Consider the following 25,837-nt stretch of genomic DNA (forward strand, 5'->3'; position numbering starts at 1 on the left):
TAATCTCAGCTCTATAAATACCAAATATTCCCCGTATATCAGAGGGCACACCAAAAATACTTTTCCGCCGCCGCAAGTTTCTGTCCTCTTGAGATCCCATCTTGAGATTTTCTTAGTACTCTGCCGGAGGGGGATTAGATCACAGAGGGTCTCTACATCAACCTTGCTGCCCTTCCGATGATGTGTAAGTAGTTTACTACAGACCTATGGGTCCATAACTAGTAGCTAGATGCCTTCTTCTTTATCTTTGATCTTCAATACAATGTCTCCTCGATGTTCTTGGAGATATATTCGATGTAATCTTCTTTTGCGGTGCGTTTGTTGAGATCCAATGAATTGTGGATTTATGATCAGATTATCTATGAATATTATTTGAGTCTTCTCTGAACTCTTTTATGCATGATTAAAATAGCTTTGTATTTCTCTCTGATTTATTGATTTGGTTTGGCCAACTAGATTGATTTTTCTTGCAATGGGAGATGTGCTTTGTAATGGGTTCAATCTTGCAGTGTTCTCACCCAGTGATAGAATGGGTAGCGAGGCACATATTTGTATTGTTACCATTAAGGATAAAACGATGGGGTTTATTTCATATTGATTGGATATGCCCCTCTATATAATGTCATCTTGCTTAAGGCATTACTCCGTTCTTGTTAACTTAATACACTAGATGCATGCTGGATAGCGGTCGATTTGTTGGGTAATAGTAGTAGATGCAGGCAAGAGTCGGTCTACTTGTCACGGACGTGATGCCTATATTCATGATCATTGCCTTAGATATCGTTATAACTTTGCGCTTTTCTATTAATTGCTCAAAGTAATTTTCTTTACCCACCGTGTGCGTTCTTTCAGGAGAGAAGCCTCTAGTGAAAACTATGGCCCCCGGGTCTATCTTTTATCATATTATTTTTAGATCTATAAAACCAAAAACCCAAAAATACCTTGTTGAAATTTATTTATCTTTACATTATTTTGCACCTTTATTTATCTATCATACATATCTCTATCAGATCTCATCCTTGCAAGTGATCGTGAAGGAATTGACAACCCCTTTATCGCGATGGGTGTAAGTATTTATTTGTTTGTCCAGGTGCTACCACTGGAGACTTGTGTGTTCCTGCTACTAGATTGATACCTTGATTCTTAACTGAGGGAAATACTTATCTCTACTTTGTCGCATCACCCTTTTCTTTTGAAGGAAAAAACCAACGCAAACTCAAGAAGTAGCAATACCCCAAGCGTTATTGTGTAAGTTGTTTGAAACATTATTATTTGTTTTAACAATATGATAATGTGAACTAAAATATATATTATCTATTGTATTTGATTATTATATAACTACATGATATTTATTAAATATGCGTAGCGTGCATGGTGCATGTTGATGTAAGCCTTTTCCATGCATGCTGGCCTGCATGATGCATGTTAAAGCTGACATTTTTTTCCATGAATGATAGTATGGTGAGTTGACACAGTTGCATGTTGAGAAAATTAGATTAGAGTGAATGCGAATCAACTAAGTGGGTATATAGGATTTAGTCCTCGTTATTTATAGCATGTCGGTTAAATCCTTGATTGTGGCGACTAAGTGGATGGTGGGTTGGACAAAAAATTCCACACCTCTGGATCTAAATCCGATCTGATCATGGGTCGAATTTGCCCGTCCGAGATCCTAAGATCTCGGATCTGGTCCAACATCTTGTTGAAAGCAAGAAGGTCGGTTTCGCCCATCTTTTGACAGCGGGCGGTGCCGTGCTGGACTCTAGTCAAGGTGGTGCAAAATGTCACCTTGGAGCTTTTATAGGATAGGCTCGACGCCTGTGCCGATGAGAGAATACTCGGACCCAAGCTCAAGGCCGGACATCGAAGACATATCTCATCAGGGCCCTGCGCCGGGATCGAGTACGAAGTGTGGGGGAGGGTGTTCTCGGGCCGATCTGACATCTGGCCCTAAGAGGTGAGCTCGATACATGATTCCACGGTGTTTTTCGTACTGCCGAGTCAAGCGGTTTGGTCTAGAGGTGAATCCTCTACCTGGCTGAGATGGCCAGCTAAATCACCACATAACACGATGCTGTCGAATATGAGGAGTTGACCGGGGACAAAGATGTCCTCATGACCGGTGTCGTTGTCTGTCTGAAGATGAACCATCGAACTCATGTGATCACCTGGCGAGACCTGTATGGGCCACAAATGTTGATGCTGAAACCGGAAAATCTCGATAGGGGGTCCTAAGCTTGATGATCAGAGTTAGATGGTAACAAGGAAAGTAGGGACACGATGTTTTACACAGGTTTGGTCCCTCTTGATGAGGTAAAACCCCATGTCCTGCTTCTTATATATTGATTGTGATGGAGTACAAAGTACAGATTGATCTACATCGAGATCGTATGGGTATTGTCTAAGCTTTAAAACCATGCGAATGTATCTCCGAGCCTCTACAGACTAAACCCCATAGCTTATATAGGCACCGGGGGTATTTAGGGTTTACAAATGGATGGTTACAATCTTAGAGATGAGCATCCCGGTTAAAATACACTTGAAGTGTACACAAAGTCTTCAGGAGATCTTCATCTTGATTCCGCCGAGGTCCAGGGTTAATATGGCCATGCCATCAATCTTCATTAGGTCCTCGGCCCAACCCAGTACCGGTGGGCCGACGTGGCAAGTACCCCCTAATTCAGGACACCAACAAGGATCTATCCATATCTAACGCTGGAACGCCGGCTGTAGCTCCTTGAGCAAATCCGTGAAAGGCATGATGCCCGGATCGCCGCGGGGCTACCTCCGGACGCAGTGCATCTGGAGGACTTGGAGGTTGAGGAGGATGAGGTTGAGGAGGGGGAGAAGGAGGAGAAGGAGCCGGAGGAGCCGAAGGAGGATGTGCAGGACGCTGGGGACGCAGATCTGCAGGCATTATAGAAGGCGATCCTTGATTTCTCCAGTCGGAACCAGAGGCGGCGGCCAGACACCGTCGTCAGCAAGAGGTGGAGGCGGAGCACACCGAGGAAGTCAACGAGATGCTCTCGTATATGGATGGGGAGGAGGAGAAGGAGGAGCCGGAGCCCTCCTACGCGCCCATCCACCCGGCCCCCGGCACCGACGTTGTGCACATCTCTGACGATGAAGCGTAGTGGCTAGGGTAGCGACTAGAGTAGTATGTTGGTTTATTTTGCATGGTTTGTATGGATTTAGGGGACGGAATATGAGAGACTCAAATGCATAGCATTAAGTTTGATGCGTGACCAATCACTGTCCGCGGGCGTTTGAGGGGGTCAAATTTTTCCAAATTCGACTATAGATGCTCTGAGCACATCCACCTCCAGCTCGTGCGACACCATGTTGTGCACCCTGGCACACGAACCACTAGGACCGATGATTACCATCAGTAGTCCACCTCTTCGCCTTGGCTCTGTGCACGCAATTTACCAGGGAATCTAGATGCCCCTTCCGGCTGCCGCAGGAGCACGACACACCACCATCTTGGCAATCGTCGGGCGGTAGTGACCGCAGGAGGAGCAGGGGAGGAGCCGTAGGCGCGTCGAGGGATGTGAAGCCTCCCGGGTCGCCCAGGAGGACGACACGACAGTCGCTCGGGTTGGCACGCAATTCTCGGTTCGCACTCCAACCCGGTCTTGGTGGCATTAGCACATTTGGAATAGATCGAAAAGTTGTGTATGTCAATCGATTTAGAGGCGTATAGAAGGTCTTCTCTTTCTCTATGTTGAAAAAGTGTGTTTGCCTATAGAAGCAATGAGATAAGCAGATTTGGACTTCGCTTGGGATTTGAACACATTCCTGGGCAAGTGAGTGGTGTCCACCCATCACTGCCTGCCGTGCACAAGTCCATCTACTCGAAAACGACTCACCATCGGCATCCATGGCTACGACCTACGAGTGGTGCAAATGCACGGGACAGGTGACTCACTCCACATCGATCGGTAGCTCTCATCAGTAACGACAAGAAAGGGACCGCTCGTTGTCGATGGGGATATCATATCATGCATGCATCTACCATGCTACTCCAGTCCAGCTAACTAACGGACAGACATCACTGTGCGAAAGCTCACATAAAAATATTTCTTCTAGTGGGGAGAAAAATGAACATATTAAAGTTGCACACAGTGCAGCAGATTATTGGCAATCACAGACCAATTGGACGGCAATCGCGGTGGTCACACACAGCCACGGTGAAGTGAACGACGTCGACGGCAATTTTCACCTCAGTGACTCGTGGCGTTCCCCATCGGGTTGCCCTCGAACCGTCCGATCAGGTAGTGCTCGAGCTCCAAGCCGGCCTCCGCCGCCGTGCCCGACTCGCCGTCCAGCGCCAGCTCGGCGAGGATCGTCCCGACGGCCGGGCCCATCTTGAACCCGTGACCGGAAAACCCGGCGCCGACCACCACGTCCTTCCCGAACTCCTCCCCGCCCAGGAAGTCGATCATGAAGTCCTCGTCGGGCGTCATGCAGCACATGCACGGCTGCCGGAGCACCGGCCCGCCGGCGGTGTCCACGACGCCCGGCATAAACTCGTCGATCCACCGCGCCACGACCTCCGCGATCCCGCCCGCGCCGGTCCCGGTGGCCCAGTCCCGGCCGTCCGGGTCGCACGGCGGCCCGCCGTTCCTGCAGACCTTGATCAGGCCCGGGTACTCCATCGACGGCGTGCCGTAGAAGCCGGGCTCGCCGTAGGTCGCGAACGTCGGGAAGCCGGCCTCCGTCGTCAGCTCCTCCTCGTGCCCGGGCTTGACCCTCCAGTAGCACACGAGGGTGTGCACCGGCTGCACGGGCAGGTCGGCGCCGGTGACGGACTTCACCAGCTTGCTCGCCCACGCACCCACCGTGATGATGCACTTGCCGCCGTGGAACTCATCGCCGGTGGATGTCTTCACCACGATCGTGTTTCCTTCTCCTGACCAAAAGATTCTTTAGTGAAACCGATTGCAATAATTGAGAGCTACTCCGTTGGCTTGTTGCCTGCTTCCATCATGTAGGGCAAGCAAAATAATGAAGTACGGAGTGCACTACGCTACACCTACATGTGACGATGCAACAGTTCATATATATGCACGGGAAAAAATTCATCCATCAAATGTAAAATAAACACGCATTTGCTCTCTAAACGTAGCAAGATCAGGACATAATCTGTAAAACGTCAGAGCAGAATGTTTTTGCACGATACCAAGCTACGAATGGTGCATGAAAAAGTTGACGCAGCCACTGGGAATGCTCCGTCTGTCACTCACTCACCTTGCCTGGCGACGTCGACCACCTCGGTTCTGTCCCTCACGACGGCGCCCATCTTGGCGGCGAGCGTTTGGAACATGGCCATGGCCTTGGTCGCCTTTATCACACCGGCCGGCCCGCTGGTCGCAGCGGCCCACCCCTCGGGCACCCTGAACGCCTCCGCCCACGCCGGCCGCGAAGCGTCCCCCGCCGGGGCGAGCTCAGTGGCGCCGCCGTTGGCGATGGCGGCGACGAAGGCCGGCGAGTCCCGGGGGCCCAGGTCGAGGTGCGGGGTGGGCGTGAGCACGGTGTACCCGGCGTCGCGCTCGGCGTCGTGCCAGAGGCGGTGCGCGAGCCGGACCATGGGAGGGTACTGCGGCCGCGTGTAGGTGGGGCGGGTGGTGCGGGACTCGCCGTGCGACGAGCCGCGCTGGTGCAGCAGGTCGAAGCGCTCGAGCAGGAGCACGCTCGCGCCCCGGGCCGCCGCCGCGTGCGCCGCACAGCTGCCGATGATGCCCGCGCCCACCACGATGACGTCGAACGAGCGCTCGGCCGGCGGCGCAGCCATGGTTGACGTTCCTGTGGCTGCACCGGCGTGCGTGCTCGGCGCGAGCTTGCTCTGGAGATTGGAGAGTGAGGCAGAGGGGGATAGGAACCAGGCGATAGAGAGCGAACTTGTGTAGGACGGGCTACTTGTAGGCCGTGGCCGAGTCATTTCAAAAGATTGACAATGATAATTCCAAGTTAAAAAAAATCCTGTAAAAACTTATACTGGGTGGCAGATCTGTAATTTTTTCTTAAAAAATACTATGATTTGCAAGTTAAAAAAGAAAACAAAATCCCTGCCCACCAAAAAAAATGTTGGCCCATTTTCATGTATGTATATTTCTTTTTTGTATAAGCTACGCATCAAAGTATATTGTACTAATGAAAATTTTCTCAAATGTCTTATATATGTATTTACATTTTTATATTTCTTTTGCACTGTAAAAATGGTATTTTAAAAAGGGCTACATATAACCTGTCCTACGTTGGCAGCCAGGAGATAGGCCTATTTAAAGACCGCGACTACCAGGGTGAAAATCAAGAGCCTCAAGACTTGTAAATTGTTAGACTTATGGTCTGCCAAACTGCTCGACACCCTTAATGAATGTGACTATCTCATATATATGAAAGGGTACACAAAAGTGTATAATACAATATATGAGGCATATACAAAAGTCATATGTAAACACAGCCCAACAACCTCTCTTAATCTTAACTATATCCTAAGGTACAAATCATGTTAAGATTGCGCCTACAACCTATAAACTGAGGCTGCGTTAGAGGCTTCGTGAAGATGTTAGCAAGTTGATTTTTAGAGGAGGTGAACTTGATATGAAGTAGTTTCTGTGCAACATGTTCTGTCACAAAGTGATAGTCAACTTCAATGTGCTTCGTTCGAGCATGAAATACTGAATTAGATGACAGGTATGTACCACCAATATTGTCACACCAAAGGACAGGCGGCTGAGTTTGAGAGACTCCCAACTCTCTCTCAACAAGGACTGTACCCATATGATATAAATTGTAGCATTAGCAACCGTCTTGTACTCAGCTTCAGTGTTACTCCGAGACACTGTGGCTTGTTTGCAAGCATTTCAGACGATCAAATTAGGACCAAAGAAGAATTGATATTCCCCCCGTAGATCGCCTGTCATCAGGACTCTCAGCCCAATCTGCATCAGAGAACGTTGAGAGGCCTGCTGCTGCCGCCGGTTATTTTTCATGCAATCTATAAAAAGACTTGTATTTAAAAACAAAGAGAGTATATATGAATTTTTAGTTTGGTAACCACATGTCCCATGCGGTCACGTTGATCGCGTACCTAGTACTCCATCACTTGATGCATACTATTTTTTTTACACAGTACAAAGGCAAACATTCATACATACGTACATACACTCATCTCTATAAACACACGCACATAGTGGCATAGTCAGGCCTCAGGCTATCTGGACCGTGTGGCCTGGGGCGTGGAGCAGAAAACCTTCGGTGAATGTAGCTACAATCTTGTACTGTAACTACAGTAAATGTTGTAGCAATAACGATGGCCCTGGACGTGCAGATATTCTAGCTACGCCACTGCATGCAGGCACACACTATCCTTATGAGCATCTCCGAGAGACTAAACTGGCACATCATATTGAGATGGACAAAGTCGACACAGATGACTTTGCAGTCAATAGGAATGTCTTCTTTCACTGAACGCACATCGCCGAAAGACATGAACTAAATTCAGAAAAATGCGAGCACAAGTGTCAAGTCTATGACTTGAACCCCCGTGCCTTGGGGATACCACTTTAATCCAACCTTCCAACCACAGGGTGGTTTGCGCACTCTACATTTTTCATGTGCCATGAATAGATCCATACTTTGTGATGTACTCTACATTTTCCTTATTTTCTTTAAGTTGTTTTCTATATTTTATTTTTTTCTTTTCGGTAATATCAATGCAATTAATTAAATCTTATTTAGAAAATTAATTTGTTTACTGATGTTTATTTAATTTTTTGTCATCATGTTCTTTATATTTTTCTTCATTTTCCTTTTTATTTTAGGTGATACCGGTGCCCTCAATTCGTTCTACCTTAAAATAATATTGCTATTTATTTATTTTTTCTTCTCTTTTTACATATGTTATTCAGTTTTGCTGTTGGAAATGCAGCGGATATTTTTTTCAGTTCAGTCACATTTTTTCATTTTCATGTGTGTTTGTTTTTATTTTTCATTTATATTTTGAGTTGTATTTTCTTTTGGTGGATGTCGTGTACTTTGTAGGTATACATGTAAATATTATACAATGTGTGTGTAAATTGTACTAGAGTACATAAATTATACTATAATAATTTTATTCTTGCATATTATAAAAAAGTGCAATTATGTGTAAATATTGTGCAACTTTTTGCAATTATTTGTTTTAAGTATTTTAATCTTCTATCTTCTTTAAGGGTAATACCAATGCCTCCAATTCATTTTTTCTTGCAAAACTTCACTTTTCGATCGTTTGCACTGTTATATGCTTATTATAAAAAGAAATGTTATTTGTGTACATGTTTTGTCATCTTTTTTTATTTTATTAATTCTTCTTTAAGAGTAATACCAATTTCACTAATTTATACTTCCCTAGAAACATTTCTTTTTATGTTTTCTTTTTTTAGTATATAGAAGGATGGTGGAAGATGAAGGCAGCTAGGCCTTTTGATCTCGATCTGGCAGTAAAGAGTGATTTGATTTTAGTTGTTTTCCTTTTAGAGTAATACCAATGCTCTTAATTCATTTTATTATAACATATATTTCTTTTCATTTTAGTTTATGATTTTTTAGTATATTTCTTTGTTCATTAATAAGAATAAAGTGACAACCACGAAAAATTGTTTTCTTTTTCTCGCTTGTGCTAATGTTTCGGGCTCCTTTTTATTATTGTTTGATCATGTGATTTCATTGTCGTTCAATTCTCTCCTATATTTTTACGTCTGATAGTGGTTTGATGAGGCAATTAGTGACACTACTTAATTTATGTTAACAACTTAAATGAAAATCATAACTATTATTTTGCACCAGTTTATATTTGTTCTTACACAATATGGAAGAGTGGAAATATTTTTGTATCATTTTCTTACACAATATGGATGAGGCAATTTGTTCTTACACAATATGGAAGAGTGGAAATATTTCCGGCTACTTATTTCTTTCTTAGAAAACTTTATTTTTTATGATTTGTTGAACTTTTATATTTATAAAAAGAAATTACATCTTTGTGCAAAATGTGTGCAAATATTTTTCATCTTCTTTTTAGTTTCATTCTCATTCTTCTTTAAGGGTAACACAAATGCCATTAATTCATTCTTTCGCATAAACAGTCATTTTTGTGTTTTTTTAGTATATAGAAGCCTGGGGGAAGAAGAAGGTAATGAAGGAAATATGCCCTAGAGGCAATAATAAAGTTATTATTTATTTCCTTATTTCGTGATAAATGTTTATTATTCATGCTAGAATTGTATTAACCGGAAACATAATACATGTGTGAATACATAGACAAACAGAGTGTCACTAATATGCCTCTACTTGACTAGCTCGTTGATCAAAGATGGTTAAGTTTCCTAACCATAGACATGAGTTCTCATTTGATTAACGGGATCACATCATTAGGAGAATGATGTGATTGACTTGACCCATTCCGTTAGCTTAGCAATTGATCGTTTAGTTTGTTGCTATTGCTTTCTTCATAACTTATACATGTTCTTATGACTATGAGATTATGCAACTCCCGTTTACCGGAGGAACACTTTGTGTGCCACCAAACGTCACAACGTAACTGGGTGATTATAAAGGTGCTCTACAGGTGTCTCCAAAGGTACTTGTTGGGTTGGCGTATTTCGAGATTAGGATTTGTCACTCCGATTGTCGGAGAGGTATCTCTGGACCCACTCGGTAATGCACATCACTATAAGCCTTGCAAGCATTGCAACTAATGAGTTAGTTGCGGGATGATGTATTACGGAACGAGTAAAGAGACTTGCCGGTAACGAGATTGAACTAGGTATTGAGATACCGACGATCGAATCTCGGGAAGTAACATACCGATGACAAAGGGAACAACGTATGTTGTTATGCGGTCTGACCGATAAAGATCTTCATAGAATATATAGGAGCCAATATGGGCATCCAGGTCCCACTATTGGTTATTGACCAGAGAGGTGTCTCGGTCATGTCTACATAGTTCTCGAACCCGTAGGGTCCGCACGCTTAACGTTCGTTGACGATATAGTACTATATGAGTTATGTATGTTGGTGACCGAATGTTGTTCGGAGTCCTAGATGAGATCACGGACATGACGAGGAACTCCGGAATGGTCCGGAGATAAAGTTTGATATATGGGATAATAGTGTTTGGTCACCGGAAGGGTTCCGGAATTCACCGAAAGGGGTTCCGGATGTTTCCCGAAATATTTGGGTACGAGAACACTTTATTTGGGCCAAAGGAGAAAGCCCACAAGGTTTTTGGAAAGCGCAAAAGGAAGTTTTGCGGAGTCCAGGGGCCAGACGCCATGGTCCCTAGCGTCTGGGTCCAGACGCCTGGAACCCTGGCGTCTGGCCCTAGAGTCCGAGAAGGACTCTTGCCTTTCTGGTGAAACCGACTTTGTGGAGGCTTTTACTCCAAGTTTTGACCCCAAGGCTCAACATATAAATAGAGGGGTAGGTCTAGCACCCAAGACACATAAAGAAACACCAAGCCGTGTGTCGGCAACCCCGTCCCCTCTAGTTTATCCTCCGTCCTAGTTTTCGTAGTGCTTAGGCGAAGCCCTGCGGAGATTGTTCTTCAGCAACACCGTCACCATGCCATCGTGCTGCTGGAACTCATCTACTACTTTCCCCCTCTTGCTGGATCGAGAAGGCGAGGACGTCACCGAGCCAAACATGTGCAGAACATGGAGGTGTCGTTCTTTCGATACTTGGATCGGTCGGATCATGAAGACGTACGACTACATCAACCGCGTTGATATAACGCTTCCGCGAACGGTCTATGAGGGTACGTAGACAACACTCTCCCCTCTCGTTGCTATGCATCACCATGATCTTGCGTGTGCGTAGGAAATTTTTGAAATTACTACGTTCCCCAACAGTGGCATCCGAGCCAGGTTTTATGCATAGATGTCATATGCATGAGTAGAACACAAGTGAATTGTGGGTGATATAAGTCATACTGCTTACCAGCATGTCATACTTTGGCTCGGCGGTATTGTTGGATGAAGCGGCTCGGACCGACATTACGCGTACGCTTACGCGAGACTGGTTCTACCGACGTGCTTTGCACACAGGTGGCTGGCGGGTGTCAGTTTCTCCAACTTTATTTGAATCGAGTGTGGCTACGCCCGGTCCTTGCGAAGGTTAAAACATCACCAACTTGACAAACTATCATTGTGGTTTTGATGCGTAGGTAATAACGGTTCTTTCTAAGCCCGTAGAAGCCACGTAAAATTTGCAACAACAAAGTAGAGGACGTCTAACTTATTTTTGCAGGGCATGTTGTGATGTGATATGGTCAAGACATGATGCTAAATTTTATTGTATGAGATGATCATGTTTTGTAACCGAGTTATCGGCAACTGGCAGGAGCCATATGGTTGTCGCTTTATTGTATGCAATGCAATCGCCCTGTAATGCTTTACTTTATCACTAAGCGGTAGTGATAGTCGTGGAAGCATAAGATTGGCGAGACAACAACGATGCTACGATGGAGATCAATGTGTCGCGCCGGTGACGATGGTGATCATGAAGGTGGTTCGGAGATGGAGATCACAAGCACAAGATGATGATGGCCATATCATATCACTTATATTGATTGCATGTGATGTTTATCTTTTATGCATCTTATCTTGCTTTGATTGACGGTAGCATTATAAGATGATCCCTCACTAAATTATCAAAGTTTAAGTATTCTCCCTGAGTATGCACCGTTGAGAAAGTTTTTCGCGCTGAGACACCACGTGATGATCGGGTGTGATAGGCTCTACGTTCAAATACAACGGGTGCAAAACAGTTACACACGCGGAATACTCAGGTTAAACTTGACGAGCCTAGCATATAACAGATGTGGCCTCGGAACACGGAGACCGAAAGGTCGAGCGTGAATCATATAGTAGATATGATCAACATAGTGATGTTCACCGTTGATACTACTCCATCTCACGTGATGATCGGACATGGTTTAGTTGATATGGATCACGTGATCACTTAGAGGATTAGAGGGATCTCTATATAAGTGGGAGTTCTTAAATAATATGATTAAATTGAACTTAAATTTATCATGAGCTTAGTACCTGATAGTATCTTGCTTGTCTATGTTGATTGTAGATAGATGGCCCGTGTTGTTGTTCCGTTGAATTTTAATGCGTTCCTTGAGAAAGCAAAGTTGAAAGATGATGGCAGCAATTACACAGACTAGGTCCGTAACTTGAGGATTATCCTCATTGCTGCACAGAAGAATTACGTCCTGGAAGCACCGCTAAGTGCCAAGCCTGCTGCAGGAGCAACACCAGATGTTATGAACGTCTGGCAGAGCAAAGTTGATGACTACTCGATAGTTCAGTGTGCCATGCTTTACGGCTTAGAACCGGGTCTTCAACGACGTTTTGAGCGTCATGGAGCATATGAGATGTTCCAGGAGTTGAAGTTAATATTTCAAGAAAATGCCCGGATTGAGAGATATGAAGTCTCCAATAAGTCCTATAGCTGCAAGATGGAGGAGAATAGTTCTGTCAGTGAACATATACTCAAAATGTCTGGGTATCATAATCTCTTGACTCAACTGGGAGTTAATCTTCCTGTTGATAGTGTCATTGACAGATTTCTTCAATCACTGCCACCAAGCTACAAAAGCTTCGTGATGAACTATAATATGCAAGGGATGAATAAGACTATTCCCGAGCTCTTCGCGATGCTAAAGGCCGCGGAGGTAGAAATCAAGAAGGAGCATCAAGTGTTGATGGTCAATAAGACCACCAGTTTCAAGAAAAAAGGGCAAAGGGAAGAAGAAGGAGAACTTCAAGAAGAACAACAAACAAGTTGCTTCTCAGGAGAAGAAACCCAAGTCTGGACCTAAGCCTGAGACTGAGTGGTTCTACTACAAACAGACTGGTCATTGGAAGCGGAACCGCCCCAAGTATTTGGCGGATAAGAAGGATGGCAAAGTGAACAAAGGTATATGTGATATACATGTTATTGATGTGTACCTTACTAATGCTCGCAGTAGCACCTGGGTATTTGATACTGGTTATGTTGCTAACATTTGCAACTCGAAACAAGGGCTACGGATTAAGCAAAGATTGGCTAAGGACGAGGTGACGATGCACGTAGGAAATGGTTCCAAAGTCGATGTGATCGCGGTCGGCACGCTACCTCTACATCTACCTTCGGGATTAGTATTAGACCTAAATAATTGTTATTTGGTGCCAGTGTTAAGCATGAACATTATATCTGGATCTTGTTTGATGCGAGACGGTTATTCATTTAAATCAGAGAATAATTGTTGTTCTATTTATATGAGTAATATCTTTTATTGTCATGCACCCTTGAAGAGTGGTCTATTTTGCTAAATCTCGATAGTGGTGATACACATATTCATAATATTGAAGCCAAAAGATGCAGAGTTGATAATGATAGTGCAACTTATTTGTGGCACTGCCGTTTAGGTCATATTGGAGTAACGCGCATGAAGAAACTCCATACTGATATACTTTTGGAACCACTTGATTATGAATCACTTGGTACTTGCGAACTGTGCCTCATGGGCAAGATGACTAAAATGCCGTTCTCCGGAACTATGGAGAGAGCAACAGATTTGTTGGAGATCATACATACAGATGTATGTGGTCCAATGAATGTTGAGGCTCATGGCGGATATCGTTATTTTCTCACCTCCACAGATGATTTAAGCAGATATGGGTATATCTACTTAATGAAACATAAGTCTGAAACATTTGAAAAGTTCAAAGAATTTCAGAGTGAAGTTGAAAATCATCGTAACAAGAAAATAAAGTATCTACGATCTGATCGTGGAGGAGAATATTTGAGTTATGAGTTTGGTCTTCATTTGAAACAATGCGGAGTAGTTTCACAACTCACGCCACCCGGAACACCACAGTGTAATGGTGTGTCCGAACGTCGTAATCGTACTTTACTAGATATGGTGTGATCTATGATGTCTCTTACTGATTTACCGCTATCGTTTTGGGGATATGCTTTAGAGACGGCCGCATTCACCTTAAATAGGGCACCATCGAAATCCGTTGAGACGACGCCTTATGAACTATGGTTTGGTAAGAAACCAAAGTTGTCGTTTCTGAAAGTTTGGGGCTGCGATGCTTATGTGAAAAAGCTTCAACCTGATAAGCTCGAACCCAAATCGGAGAAATGTGTCTTCATGGGATACCCAAAGGAGACTGTTGGGTACACCTTCTATCACAGATCCGAAGGCAAGACTTTTGTTGCTAAATTCGGAGTTTTTCTAGAGAAGGAGTTTCTCTCGAAAGAAGTGAGTGGGAGGAAAGTAGAACTTGATGAGGTAACTGTACCTGCTCCCTTATTGGAAAGTAGTTCATCACAGAAAATGGTTTCTGCGACACCTACACCAATTAGTGAGGAAGTTAATGATGATGATCATGAAACTTTAGATCAAGTTGTTACTGAACCTCGTAGGTCAAGCAGAGTAAGATCCGCACCAGAGTGGTACGGTAATCCTGTTCTGGAAGTTATATTACTAGACCATGATGAACCTACGAACTACGAAGAAGCGATGGTGAGCCCAGATTCCACAAAATGGCTTAAGGCCATGAAATCTGAGATGGGATCCATGTATGAGAACAAAGTGTGGACTTTGGTTGACTTGCCCGTTGATCGGCAAGCAATTGAGAATAAATGGATCTTCAAGAAGAAGACCGACGCTGACGGTAATGTTACCGTCTATAAAGCTGGACTTGTTGCAAAAGGTTTTTGACAAGTTCAAGGGATTGACTACGATGAGACCTTCTCACCCGTAGCGATGCTTAAGTCTGTCCGAATCATGTTAGCAATTGCCGCATTTTATGATTATGAAATTTGGCAAATGGATATCAAAACTACATTCCTGAATGGATTTCTGGAAGAAGAGTTGTATATGATGGAACCAGAAGGTTTTGTTGATCCAAAGGGAGCTAACAAAGTGTGCAAGCTCCAGCGATCCATTTATGGACTGGTGCAAGCCTCTCGGAGTTGGAATAAACGCTTTGATAGTGTGATCAAAGCATTTGGTTTTATACAGACTTTTGGAGAAGCCTGTATATACAAGAAAGTGAGTGGGAGCTCTGTGTCATTTCTGATATTATATGTGGATGACATATTGCTGATTGGAAATGATATAGAATTTCTGGATAGCATAAAGGGATACTTGAATAAAAGTTTTTCTATGAAAGACCTTGGTGAAGCTGCTTACATATTGGGCAGCAAGATCTATAGAGATAGATCAAGACGCTTAATTGGACTTTCACAAAGCACATACCTTGACAAAGTTTTGAAAAAGTTCAAAATGGATCAAGCAAAGAAAGGGTTCTTGCCTGTGTTACAAGGTGTGAAGTTGAGTAAGACTCAATGCCCGACCACTACAGAAGATAGAGAGAAGATGAAAGATGTTCCCTATGCTTCAGCCATAGGCTCTATCATGTATGCAATGTTGTGTACCAGACCTGATGTGTGCCTTGCTATAAGTCTAGCAGGGAGGTACCAAAGTAATCCAGGAGTGGATCACTGGACAGCGGTCAAGAACATCCTGAAATACCTGAAAAGGACTAAGGATATGTTTCTCGTTTATGGAGATGACAAAGAGCTCATCGTAAATGGTTACGTTGACGCAAGCTTTGACACTGATCCGGACGATTCTAAATCGCAAACCGGATACATGTTTATATTAAACGGTGGAGCTGTCAGTTGGTGCAGTTCTAAACAAAGCATCATGGCGGGATCTACGTGTGAAGCAGAGTACATAGCTGCTTCGGAAGCAGCAAATGAAGGAGTCTGGATGAAGGAGTTCATATCCGATCTACGTGTCATACCTAGTGCATCGGGTCCAATGAAAATCTTTTGTGACAATACATGTGCAATTGCCTTGGCAAAGGAATCCAGATTTCACAAGAGAACCAAGCACATCAAGAGATGCTTTCCATCCGGGATTTAGTCTAGGTGGGAGACATAGAAATTTGCAAGATACATACGGATCTGAATGTTGCAGACCCGTTGACTAAGCCTCTTCCACGAGCAAAACATGATCAGCACCAACACTGTTGGATTTCGGGTTTCGGCAGACCCTTGAGGTTCGAACACTGGGGTGCGCGCGGAGATCTCTCCCCTACCGATCTATGTCCAATCTCCTCGCGTGATCTAAGCTAGAAACAATGAACAACACAAGGGACACGAGGTTTATACTGGTTCGGGCCACCGTTGTGGTGTAATACCCTACTCCAGTGTGTGGGGTGGTGGATTGCCTCAGGGGCTGATGATGAACAGTACAAGGGAAGAACAGCCTCGCGAGAGGTGTTCTTGAGCTGGTGCGATGAACTGCTAGGGTGAGTTCAGTCGCCTCTCTCTCTCTGCTAGGATTCTACCAGATCTCTAGCCGTCTCCCTCCTAGATCGCTCTCTGGATCCTTCTATATTGTTCCCTCTCTCTCCCTACTCCGTGGTGGCTAGCTCTATTTATAGAGGCCATGTGCCTCTTCCCAAAATAATGAGCGGGAAGGGCGCCAACAATTGGCCATTTTGAAGGGGAACATCTAGTACAAGTTATCCTGACCAAAGGTGGTCTTCGGCTGCCAAAAGTACTGGTGATGACGCCGTCTTGGGCTCCACGGTGACCTCCGTCCTGCCGCTGTACTGGTCTTGGTCTCGTTGCACCGGAATGGTAACCTTTGCCCGATGCCTTGGCCTGTGCTTGCCCCCTTTGCACCAAAGGGGAAATAAGGACACTACGCAGGTTGGCGCCCGCCTGGTCTTGATCGTCATGGCTTGCGTCACGGGCTCCTCGCGAGGTACCCCTGCCTTGATCTCTCCACCTCCTCGTGAGCCTTCCTGATGAGGCTGCCTCCGAGGAAGCTTTCCGGTCGTCCGCCCCGCGAGGCTTGGCCCCTCGCGAGGGTCTTGAGCTTGAGCTGATGAAGATGGGCCACGCTGGGCCCCCACTTGAGCCACGCCGCAGGCCGCAGGCAGGCAAGTCTGGGGACCCCCGTTCCCAGAACACCGACAGTAGCCCCCGGGCCCAAGGCGCGCCCGGGCTTGGCCTAGCAAGGAAGCGAAGGGGCAAGCATGAAGCGCCGCGGGACCTAACAGCCTGTGGCGTTGGGCGCCGCGTGGCGATTGATTGGACGTGAGCGACTACGCTTCCCCACGATGCCTCGGCGACCGCACGACTTGACAAGTCCCTGCATGCAGAGAAACCGGTCATGATTACCTGCGATCGTGGTGCTCGGCGGTTGGCCTCCTCCGGCTATAAGTACGAGGCTGGGAGAGCCCCTTCAATCCATCCCTTCCTGCTGCTCCTTTCCTTCTTCTTCCTCGTTCTTGCTCCTCCTTACGCCAATGGCACCAATCCGCCAGTTTTCTGCAGAAGAGAAGGGAAAGGCCCCCCGAGAGGGTCCTGACCCACTTCCGCCGAAGAAGCGGCCGGTCCTCTACCACCAAGATGAGGGTGCTCAGCAGGAGGCACCGAGGCCCTGGTACGAGCGGCCGCCGCCTGGGTTTCCACTACCCTTGCACGCCCGCGTCGTAGGTCTTGGGGGAGAAGGCGTCGAGCAACTTCGACGATGCCGCCGTCGACGCCGGCGAGTCACGTGGTGCGCGTCGTTCCTCCTGGAGTCCACGCCGAACGCTCCTCTCGCGAGCTCGTGCTCCACGCCGCCATTCCTCCAAGCTCTTGGATTAGCCTCCCTCCTTCCTTCGCCTTTGAGATGACGCCGAGCGGGGCTCTGGAGCTATGGCTGCAGCATGCTGATTGCAGCACCCTTGCAACCGGAGCGGAGGTCGCGGTCGTCGCTCCGGGCAAGGTCTTCATGACCCGGGGCTGGGGAAAAATCGCCCGGGTCTGCCGGACGGTAGGTGCCCTCGTAATTCATCTTGAATACGACGGCGCCTCCCTGATGTTCTTCAAGGTCTTCGACGCTAAAGGGCGCCGGCTGGAGTGCTGCCCCAGGGAGAGCGGCAGGGGCAACGAACTGGCGAGGACCTGGCCTGCCCATCGGCCCCCCAGCAGCTCCTCAGGCAACAATGGAGGAGCTAGGGAATCGAGCGGCTCCCCTGAGCTCCTCGCGACTCTAAAGATGAGTGACGACAGCTATGAGCCCCCGAGCTCGCGCGGTGCTCGGAGCGGGGCAGCTGCGTCCAGCCGCCGACGCCCCTGATCTGGATGTGGTTGGCGCCGGCGTTGGGCAGCCCACTGTTGACGATGGTGTCCCTTGCGGCGGTGCGGGCGATTAGCGTTTCTTATGATTAGTACTCTTGTTCCCTGCGAGGAATCGAAGCAACACCCCGTGGGGGTATGTAAGGCGCCTGCCATGTCTTTTGTGAACATTATATCTCAATATGAATCAATGCGAGGTGCTTGTCCTGTCTTGGCTTGGCTCCCCCTTTTTATCCTCGCGAGGACTTGGCGCTCTACGCTGACAGGTCCCAGTCCCCAGGCGGGCTTCAGCCATCACTGATATGCTAGGTCACGATGACGTGGTCAAGGCCAGGAGGTGAGCGACCCGAGGTCCGGTAAGAGCCCCCGAGTCGCGATGCTCGGGAGGTCCCCTTTAGCGCTCAAGCAGCCCTCGCTGGGCGAGAAAGGAAGGTAAATCACCGTGACAGAGCCGCACTGGGCGAGGGTTTTGCGCTGCATTGGTCCAACTCTTGTAAGGGCGTGACTTGTCTCTTGAGTTTGGTGTAGTTCCTCGATGAAGCGCCCGACCCGAGTGGTGGCAGCTGAGGCGCTGCTGGGTTAGGTCCTCGCGAGCTTCTTCCCACTCCCCCACACTTTCCTTAATGCTCTACGTCCTCAGGTCCCGGCCCTCGAGCGAGCTCAGCCGCCGCTGGTATGACAGGTCGTGATGCCGTGGGTCAAGGCCAGGGGGTGAGGGCTGGAGAGCCAGTAGGAGCCCATGAGTCGCGAAGCTCAGGCGCCCCCTTTTAACATGCAAGCGGTTCGTGCCGGAGAGAGGGAGAGTCATCTCGCGACGTCCCTAGCATTGCTCCTGGAGTAGGTCCTGCACACCAATCATGAAGAGAAACAAGACCTGTTGTTACGGTTGCCGGCCAACCTTTGTCGCTCCGGGGAAGTGATTGGGGCACTGAGGGCCTTGTGAGGTGGCGCCTTGCGGGGCTGCCGCGGCCAGAGCTCGACCACTTAGATTTATCAGCGTTGCAGGGACGGACCCGTGCGCAAATGTCGTGCCAGAGCGAGCGGCTCCATAGGTAGGCATCAATCGAGCAGACGATTAGGCCGGGTACGTTAAGCACGCAGGAGGAAATTCATTTTAAGTAGACGCAGGAAAAGCAAACGCCGCTGGGCCAGACCCGAGCAGCTCGGGGATGATGCAGCCCGAGGGGCGCCCCCAACAAGGTAAGTAAAGAGTATAAGCAAAACGGATACATGCCGCAGGGACGGACCCACGCGACCTGGGAATGATGCGGCCCTGTGGGCGCTCCCAGCTAAAAATGGAACTTAGAAAGATGTCACCTGGTGCCGTTGAAGATGGAGTGGTGTTGAAGAAGCGCGCGATGTGCGATGAAGGCGTCGACCCTCACGAGCCCCCAGCCCCAGGAGCCTCGGGAGGCTCCGGGGGCACAGGCGGGTCTCCGAGGGCCATCTCCATCTCCACCAGGACCGCACAATGCCTGACCTCCTGAGCCTCCAGAATGCTCCTCAGCAGGCGCCGATGAGCGGCGACCGCGTCCAGCAGGCTGAAAGGCATGCGAACGTAGCTGTGAGGTGGACCCTCGCAACGCCCCACACGCGAAGGCCAGAGGCGCTCCTGAGATGCGGCTCGGTTGAGCCCTGGCGCGTCGACGCAGACGTGCATCCCACCATCCTCGCCTGGATGTGGGGCCACGGTGGGTAAGCGGCGGCTGTCGCTCATGATTCTCAACTCCTGTAGCTCCTGGGTGCTCCTTGCGATGAACTCCTGTGGGTTTGGTCTTCCTTGCCTTGTACCTTTCGGAGGGAAACGTGCCTGGAAGCACCCCTCCAAGTGGTGCCCGAGCACCTCCCTCGCAACCTTGGCAAAGTCAGTGGCTCTCCAAGAAAGAGCCCTCGAGCCCTGCCTGAGGAGGGCGCCGGGCGCGCCTTCCTATGCGAGGGAGGGTGGCGCTCCCTGATTGGGCGCAGATCCTGACGCAACACCTCCAGAGGCGCCTGCCTCCTTGTGGCTTGGTCCATGCGAAACCTTCTTCTTCGTAAGGGTCGCCTCGGGAAGTCTTCCGTTCCTGCGGTCCGGGTCTTCGATTGCTGCGGCTTGGAACGCGTGCTCAAGTGAACACATTGCGTCCCTTTCTTCACAGGGTACGGTGATGACCCCACCGCTTCCTGGCATCTTGGGGACATTCTATCCATGGTGAGTCACTGCCATGAACTTGGCCAGGGCTGGGTACCCGAGGATGGCGTTGTATGGCAGACGGATGTGGCCGACGTCGAAGTTGATGAGCTCGGTGCGGTAGTTGTTGCGCTGCCCGAAGGTGACTGGAAGGCGAACCTGCCCTATTGAAACAGTGGAACCATCAATTACTCCTGAGAATGGTTTGGTTGGCTAAAGCTGATCGTACGGCACTTGGAGATTGTCGAACGTCTTGACGGACAGGACGTTGAGTCCTGCTCCGCCGTCAATGAGGGTCCTGGTGACCTGCACGTTGCTGATGACTGTGGAACAAAGCATCGGGAGGACCCCGGCCGTTGCCGCGCACTTGAGCTGATCCGTTGAGCTGAACGTGATAGCGCACGCGGACCACCTGAGAGGGCGCGTGGCCTCAAGCTTGGGGAGGACTGCATTCACCTCGTGAGCAAACTGCTTGAAGATGCGCTGTGAGGCTGGGGCCTGCGCGTCACCCAAGATGCAAGCGATCGCGCGCGGCTCCTGGAAGCCCCCAGCTCCCTTGTCTTGATGTTGGTATTCGTTCCTCCTTGGCGGTGGCGGCAGAGGAGGGAGGCCTGCGTTGTCGTGCGGGCGATCCTCACGAGGCTGATCTCTCCAGCCTCCCTCGCGAGGCTGGTCCTGCCAGCGATCCTCGCGAGGTCGGTCACGCCACCCTTGGCGAGGGCCATGATCTTCCCATCGTCCGCCACCTCTTCCTCCTCCTCGTCCATAGCCCCTGTCATTGCGCTCGGGGCGTCGGCCGACACGCCCATCTCTTACGGCCCTGAGCTCTTGGCATTCGTTGGTGTTGTGGGTGTGGAGGTCGTGGTACACGCATAACCGGCTGCCCTTGGATGACTCAGGCTGATCCCTGCCTCGCTTGGTGTCTGGTTCCGCTGCAAGCACGGTAGCCCCTTGCGCTTCACGTCCTTGTCCTTGGGCTTCTTCTCTTCTGGGTCGGCAGCCAGGAGTTCGAGGAGGGAAAGGCGCCCTTCCTCAGCCCTGGCGCACTTGGTCGCCGAGTTGAACAGCTCCAGGGATGTGCACAGGTCTTCATGGATTGCTAGCTCCTCCTTCATTTTGATGTCGCGTACGCCATCGGAGAAGGCCGACATGATGGTGTCTTCAGTCACCTTGGGGATCTTGAGGCGAGCATTGTTGAAGCACTGGATGTATTTTTGCAGGGTTTCCCCTTGCTGCTACTTGATGCGGCGCAGATCGCTCATGGCCGGGGGCCGGTCGCAAGTGCCCTGGAAGTTGGCGATGAAGCGAGTGCGCATCTCGTCCCAGGAGGAGATCGTGCCAGGAGCCAGGTGCGGGCCCCGTCCTTGAGCACCATGGGGAACCAGTTTGCCATGACCCTTTCATCTCTGTTGGCGGCTTCGGTGCATAGCTCGTAGAGCTGTAGGAATTCCGCAGGGTCTGCCGTGCCATTGTAGCGAGGGGCGGGTCAGGCTTGAACTTGCCTGGCCATGCGACGCCGCGTAGCTCGGGGGTGAGAGCATGGCAGCCTGCTGTGGCCACCGGTGCCTTTTGCTGGTACTGGGCTTGTTCCTGGGGATTACCACGTGCCGCCGCTTGGAGCAGCGCGGGGTCTTGGCGTGGAGGTGCAGGGACGCGATCTTGGCGCGCCGGCGCTGGGAACGCGTGAGCACCTTCTTGGGGACGAGGGATCTCTTGGCAGCTCCTTTCTTGCTGCGCAGGCGCCGGACGCGAAGGGTCTCGTGAAGGAAATATGCCCTAGAGGCAATAATAAAGTTATTATTTATTTCCTTATATCATGATAAAAGTTTATTATTCATGCTAGAATTGTATTAACCGGAAACATAATACATGTGTGAATACATAGACAAACAGAGTGTCACTAATATGCCTCTACTTGACTAGCTCGTTAATCAAATATGGTTATGTTTCCTAACCATGGACAAAGAGTTGTCATTTTATTAACGGGATCACATCATTAGTTGAATGATCTGATTGACATGACCCATTCCATTAGCTTAGCACCCGATCGTTTAGTATGTTGCTATTGCTTTCTTCATGACTTATACATGTTCTATGACTATGAGATTATGCAACTCCCGTGTGCTACCAAACGTCACAACGTAACTGGGTGATTATAAAGGAGCTCTACAGGTATCTCCAAAGGTACATGTTGGGTTGGCGTATTTCGAGATTAGGATTTGTCACTCCGATTGTCGGAGAGGTATCTCTGGGCCCTCTCGGTAATGCACATCACTTAAGCCTTGCAAGCATTGCAACTAATGAGTTAGTTGCGGGATGATGTATTACGGAACGAGTAAAGAGACTTGCCGGTAACGAGATTGAACTAGGTATTGGATACCGCCGATCGAATCTCGGGCAGGTGACATACCGATGACAAAGGGAACAACATATGTTGTTATGCGGTCTGACTGATAAAAGATCTTCGTAGAATATGTAGGAGCCAATATGAGCATCCAGGTTCCGCTATTGGTTATTGACCGGAGACGTGTCTCGGTCATGTCTACATTGTTCTCGAACCTGTAGGGTCCGCACGCTTAAGGTTACGATGACAGTTATATTATGAGTTTATGCATTTTGATGTACCGAAGGTTGTTCGGAGTCCCGGATGTGACCACGGACATGACGAGGAGTCTCGAAATGGTCGAGAAATAAATATTGATATATTGGAAGCCTATGTTTGGATATCGGAAGTGTTCCGGGTGAAATCGGGATTTTACCGGAGTACCGGGAGGTTACCGGACCCCCCCCGGGAGGTATATGGGCCTTAGTGGGCCTTAGTGGAAGAGAGGAGAGGTGGCGAGAGATGGGCCGCGCGCCCCTCCCCCCTTTGGTCCGAATAGGACAAGGAGAGGGGGCCGGGCCCCCTTCCTCCTCTCTCTCCTCTTTTCCCCCCTCCGCGAATCCTATTCCAACTAGGAGAGGGGGGGAGTCCTACTCCCGGAAGGAGTAGGACTCCTCCTGGCGTGCCACCTCTTGGCCGGCCAGCCCCCCCCCTTTGAGCCTTTATATACGGAGGCGCGGGGCACCCCTAGAGACACAAGTTGATCCACGTGATCATATTCTTAGCCGTGTGCGGTGCCCCCTTCTACTATAGTCCTCGATAATATTGTAGCGGTGCTTAGGCGAAGCCCTGCGACGGTAGTACATCAAGATCGTCACCACGCCGTCGTGCTGACGGAACTCTTCCCTGACACTTTGCTGGATCAGAGTCCGGGGATCGTCATCGAGCTGAACGTGTGCTAGAACTCGGAGGTGCCGTAGTTTCGGTGCTTGATCGGTCGGGCCGTGGAGACGTACGACTACATCAACCAAGTTAACGCTTCCGTTGTCGATCTACAAGGGTACGTAGATCACACTCTCCCCCTCTCGTTGCTATGCATCACCATGATCTTGCGTGTGCATAGGAATTTTTTTGAAATTACTACGAAACCCAACAGTGGCATCCGAGCCTAGGTTATATGTGTTGATGTTATATGCACGAGTAGAACACAAGTGAGTTGTGGGCGATATAAGTCATACTGCTTACCAGCATGTCATACTTTGGTTCAGCGGTATTGTTGGACGAAGCGGCCCGGACCGACATTGCGCGTACGCTTACGCGAGACCGGTTCTCCCGACGTGCTTTGCACAAAGGTGGCCAGCGGGTGACAGTTTCTCCAACTTTAGTTGAACCGAGTGTGGCTACGCCCGGTCCTTGCGAAGGTTAAAACAACACCAACTTGACAAACTATCGTTGTGGTTTTGATGCGTAGGTAAGATTGGTTCTTGCTTAAGCCCGTAGCAGCCACGTAAAACTTGCAACAACAAAGTAGAGGACGTCTAACTTGTTTTTGCAGGGCATGTTGTGATGTGATATGGTCAAGACATGATGCTAAATTTTATTGTATGAGATGATCATGTTTTGTAACCGAGTTATCGGCAACTGGCAGGAGCCATATGGTTGTCGCTTTATTGTATGCAATGCAATCGCGTTGTAATGCTTTACTTTATCACTAAGCGGTAGCGATAGTCGTGGAAGCATGAGATTGGCGAGACGACAACGATGCTACGATGGAGATCAAGGTGTTGCGCCAGTGATGATGGTGATCACGACGGTGCTTCGAGGATGGAGATCACAAGCACAAGATGATGATGGCCATATCATATCACTTATATTGATTGCATGTGATGTTTATCTTTTATGCATCTTATCTTGCTTTGATTGACGGTAGCATTATAAGATGATCTCTCACTGATTATCAAGAAGTGTTCTCCCTAAGTATGCACCATTGCGAAAGTTCTTCGTGCTGAGACACCACGTGATGATCGGGTGTGATAGGCTCTACGTTCAAATACAACGGGTGCAAAACAGTTGCACACGCAGAATACTCAGGTTATACTTGACGAGCCAAGCATATACAGATATGGCCTCGGAACACGGAGATCGAAAGGTCGAGCGTGAATCATATAGTAGATATGATCAACATAGTAATGTTCACCAATGAAACTACTCCATCTCACATGATGATCGGACATGGTTTAGTTGACTTGGATCACGTAATCACTTAGAAGATTAGAGGGATGTCTATCTAAGTGGGAGTTCTTTAAGTAATATGATTAATTGAACCTAAATTTATCATGAACTTAGTACCTGATAGTATCTTGCTTATGTATGTTTGATTGTAGATAGATGGCCCGTGCTGTTGTTTCGTTGAATTTTAATGCGTTCCTTGAGAAAGCAAAGTTGAAAGATGATGGTAGCAATTACACGGACTGGGTCCGTAACTTGAGGATTATCCTCATTGCTTCACAGAAGAATTACGTCCTGGAAGCAACGCTGGGTGCCAGGCCTGCTGCCTGAGCAACACCAGATGTTATGAACGTCTGGCAGAGCAAAGCTGATGACTACTCGATAGTTCAATGTGCCATGCTTTACGGCTTAGAACCGGGACTTCAACGACGTTTTGAACGTCATGGGGCATATGAGATGTTCCAGGAGTTGAAGTTAAAATTTCAAGAAAATGCCCGGATTGAGAGAGATGAAGTCTCCAAAGTTCTATAGCTGCAAGATGGAGGAGAACAGTTCTGTCAGTGAGCATATACTCAAGATGTCTGGGTATTGTAATCACTTGATTCAACTGGGAGTTAATCTTCCGGATGATAGCGTCATTGACAGAATTCTCCAATCACTTCCACCAAGCTAAGAGAGCTTCGTGATGAACTATAATATGCAAGGGATGAATAAGACTATTCCCGAGCTCTTCGCAATGCTGAAAGCTGCGGAGGTAGAAATCAAGAAAGAGCATCAAGTGTTGATGGTTAACAAGACCACTAGTTTCAAGAAAAAGGGCAAAGGGAAGAAGAAGGGGAACTTCAAGAAGAATAGCAAGCAAGTTGCAGCTCGAGAGAAGAAACCCAAGTCTGGACCTAAGCCTGAAACTGAGTGCTTTTACTGCA

General features: G+C 48.2%; 1 protein-coding gene across 1 annotated transcript; it reads right to left on the bottom strand.

The window, feature by feature from the left end:
- Window positions 1-3,979: 3,979 nt before the first annotated feature.
- Window positions 3,980-5,889, bottom strand: LOC119302130 (probable sarcosine oxidase). Its single transcript, XM_037579158.1, has 2 exons — window positions 5,251-5,889; window positions 3,980-4,912 (listed from the first exon to the last, which is right to left on the bottom strand). The coding sequence occupies exons 1-2, from the start codon at window positions 5,792-5,794 to the stop codon at window positions 4,224-4,226; spliced, it is 1,233 nt and encodes a 410-aa protein (XP_037435055.1). The 5' UTR covers window positions 5,795-5,889; the 3' UTR covers window positions 3,980-4,223.
- Window positions 5,890-25,837: the final 19,948 nt, after the last annotated feature.

This window comes from Triticum dicoccoides, chromosome 5A (assembly GCF_002162155.2).
Source record: "Triticum dicoccoides isolate Atlit2015 ecotype Zavitan chromosome 5A, WEW_v2.0, whole genome shotgun sequence".
Classification (NCBI taxonomy): domain Eukaryota; kingdom Viridiplantae; phylum Streptophyta; class Magnoliopsida; order Poales; family Poaceae; genus Triticum; species Triticum dicoccoides.

Bases quoted from the DNA above. Each gene is read 5' to 3' on its own strand.
- LOC119302130 (XM_037579158.1), bottom strand. From the start codon at position 5,794: ATGGCTGCGCCGCCGGCCGAGCGCTCGTTCGACGTCATCGTGGTGGGC. The intron at 4,913-5,250 runs GTGAGTGAGTGA...TCTTTTGGTCAG, and splicing joins GGTCGACGTCGCCAGGCAAG to GAGAAGGAAACACGATCGTG.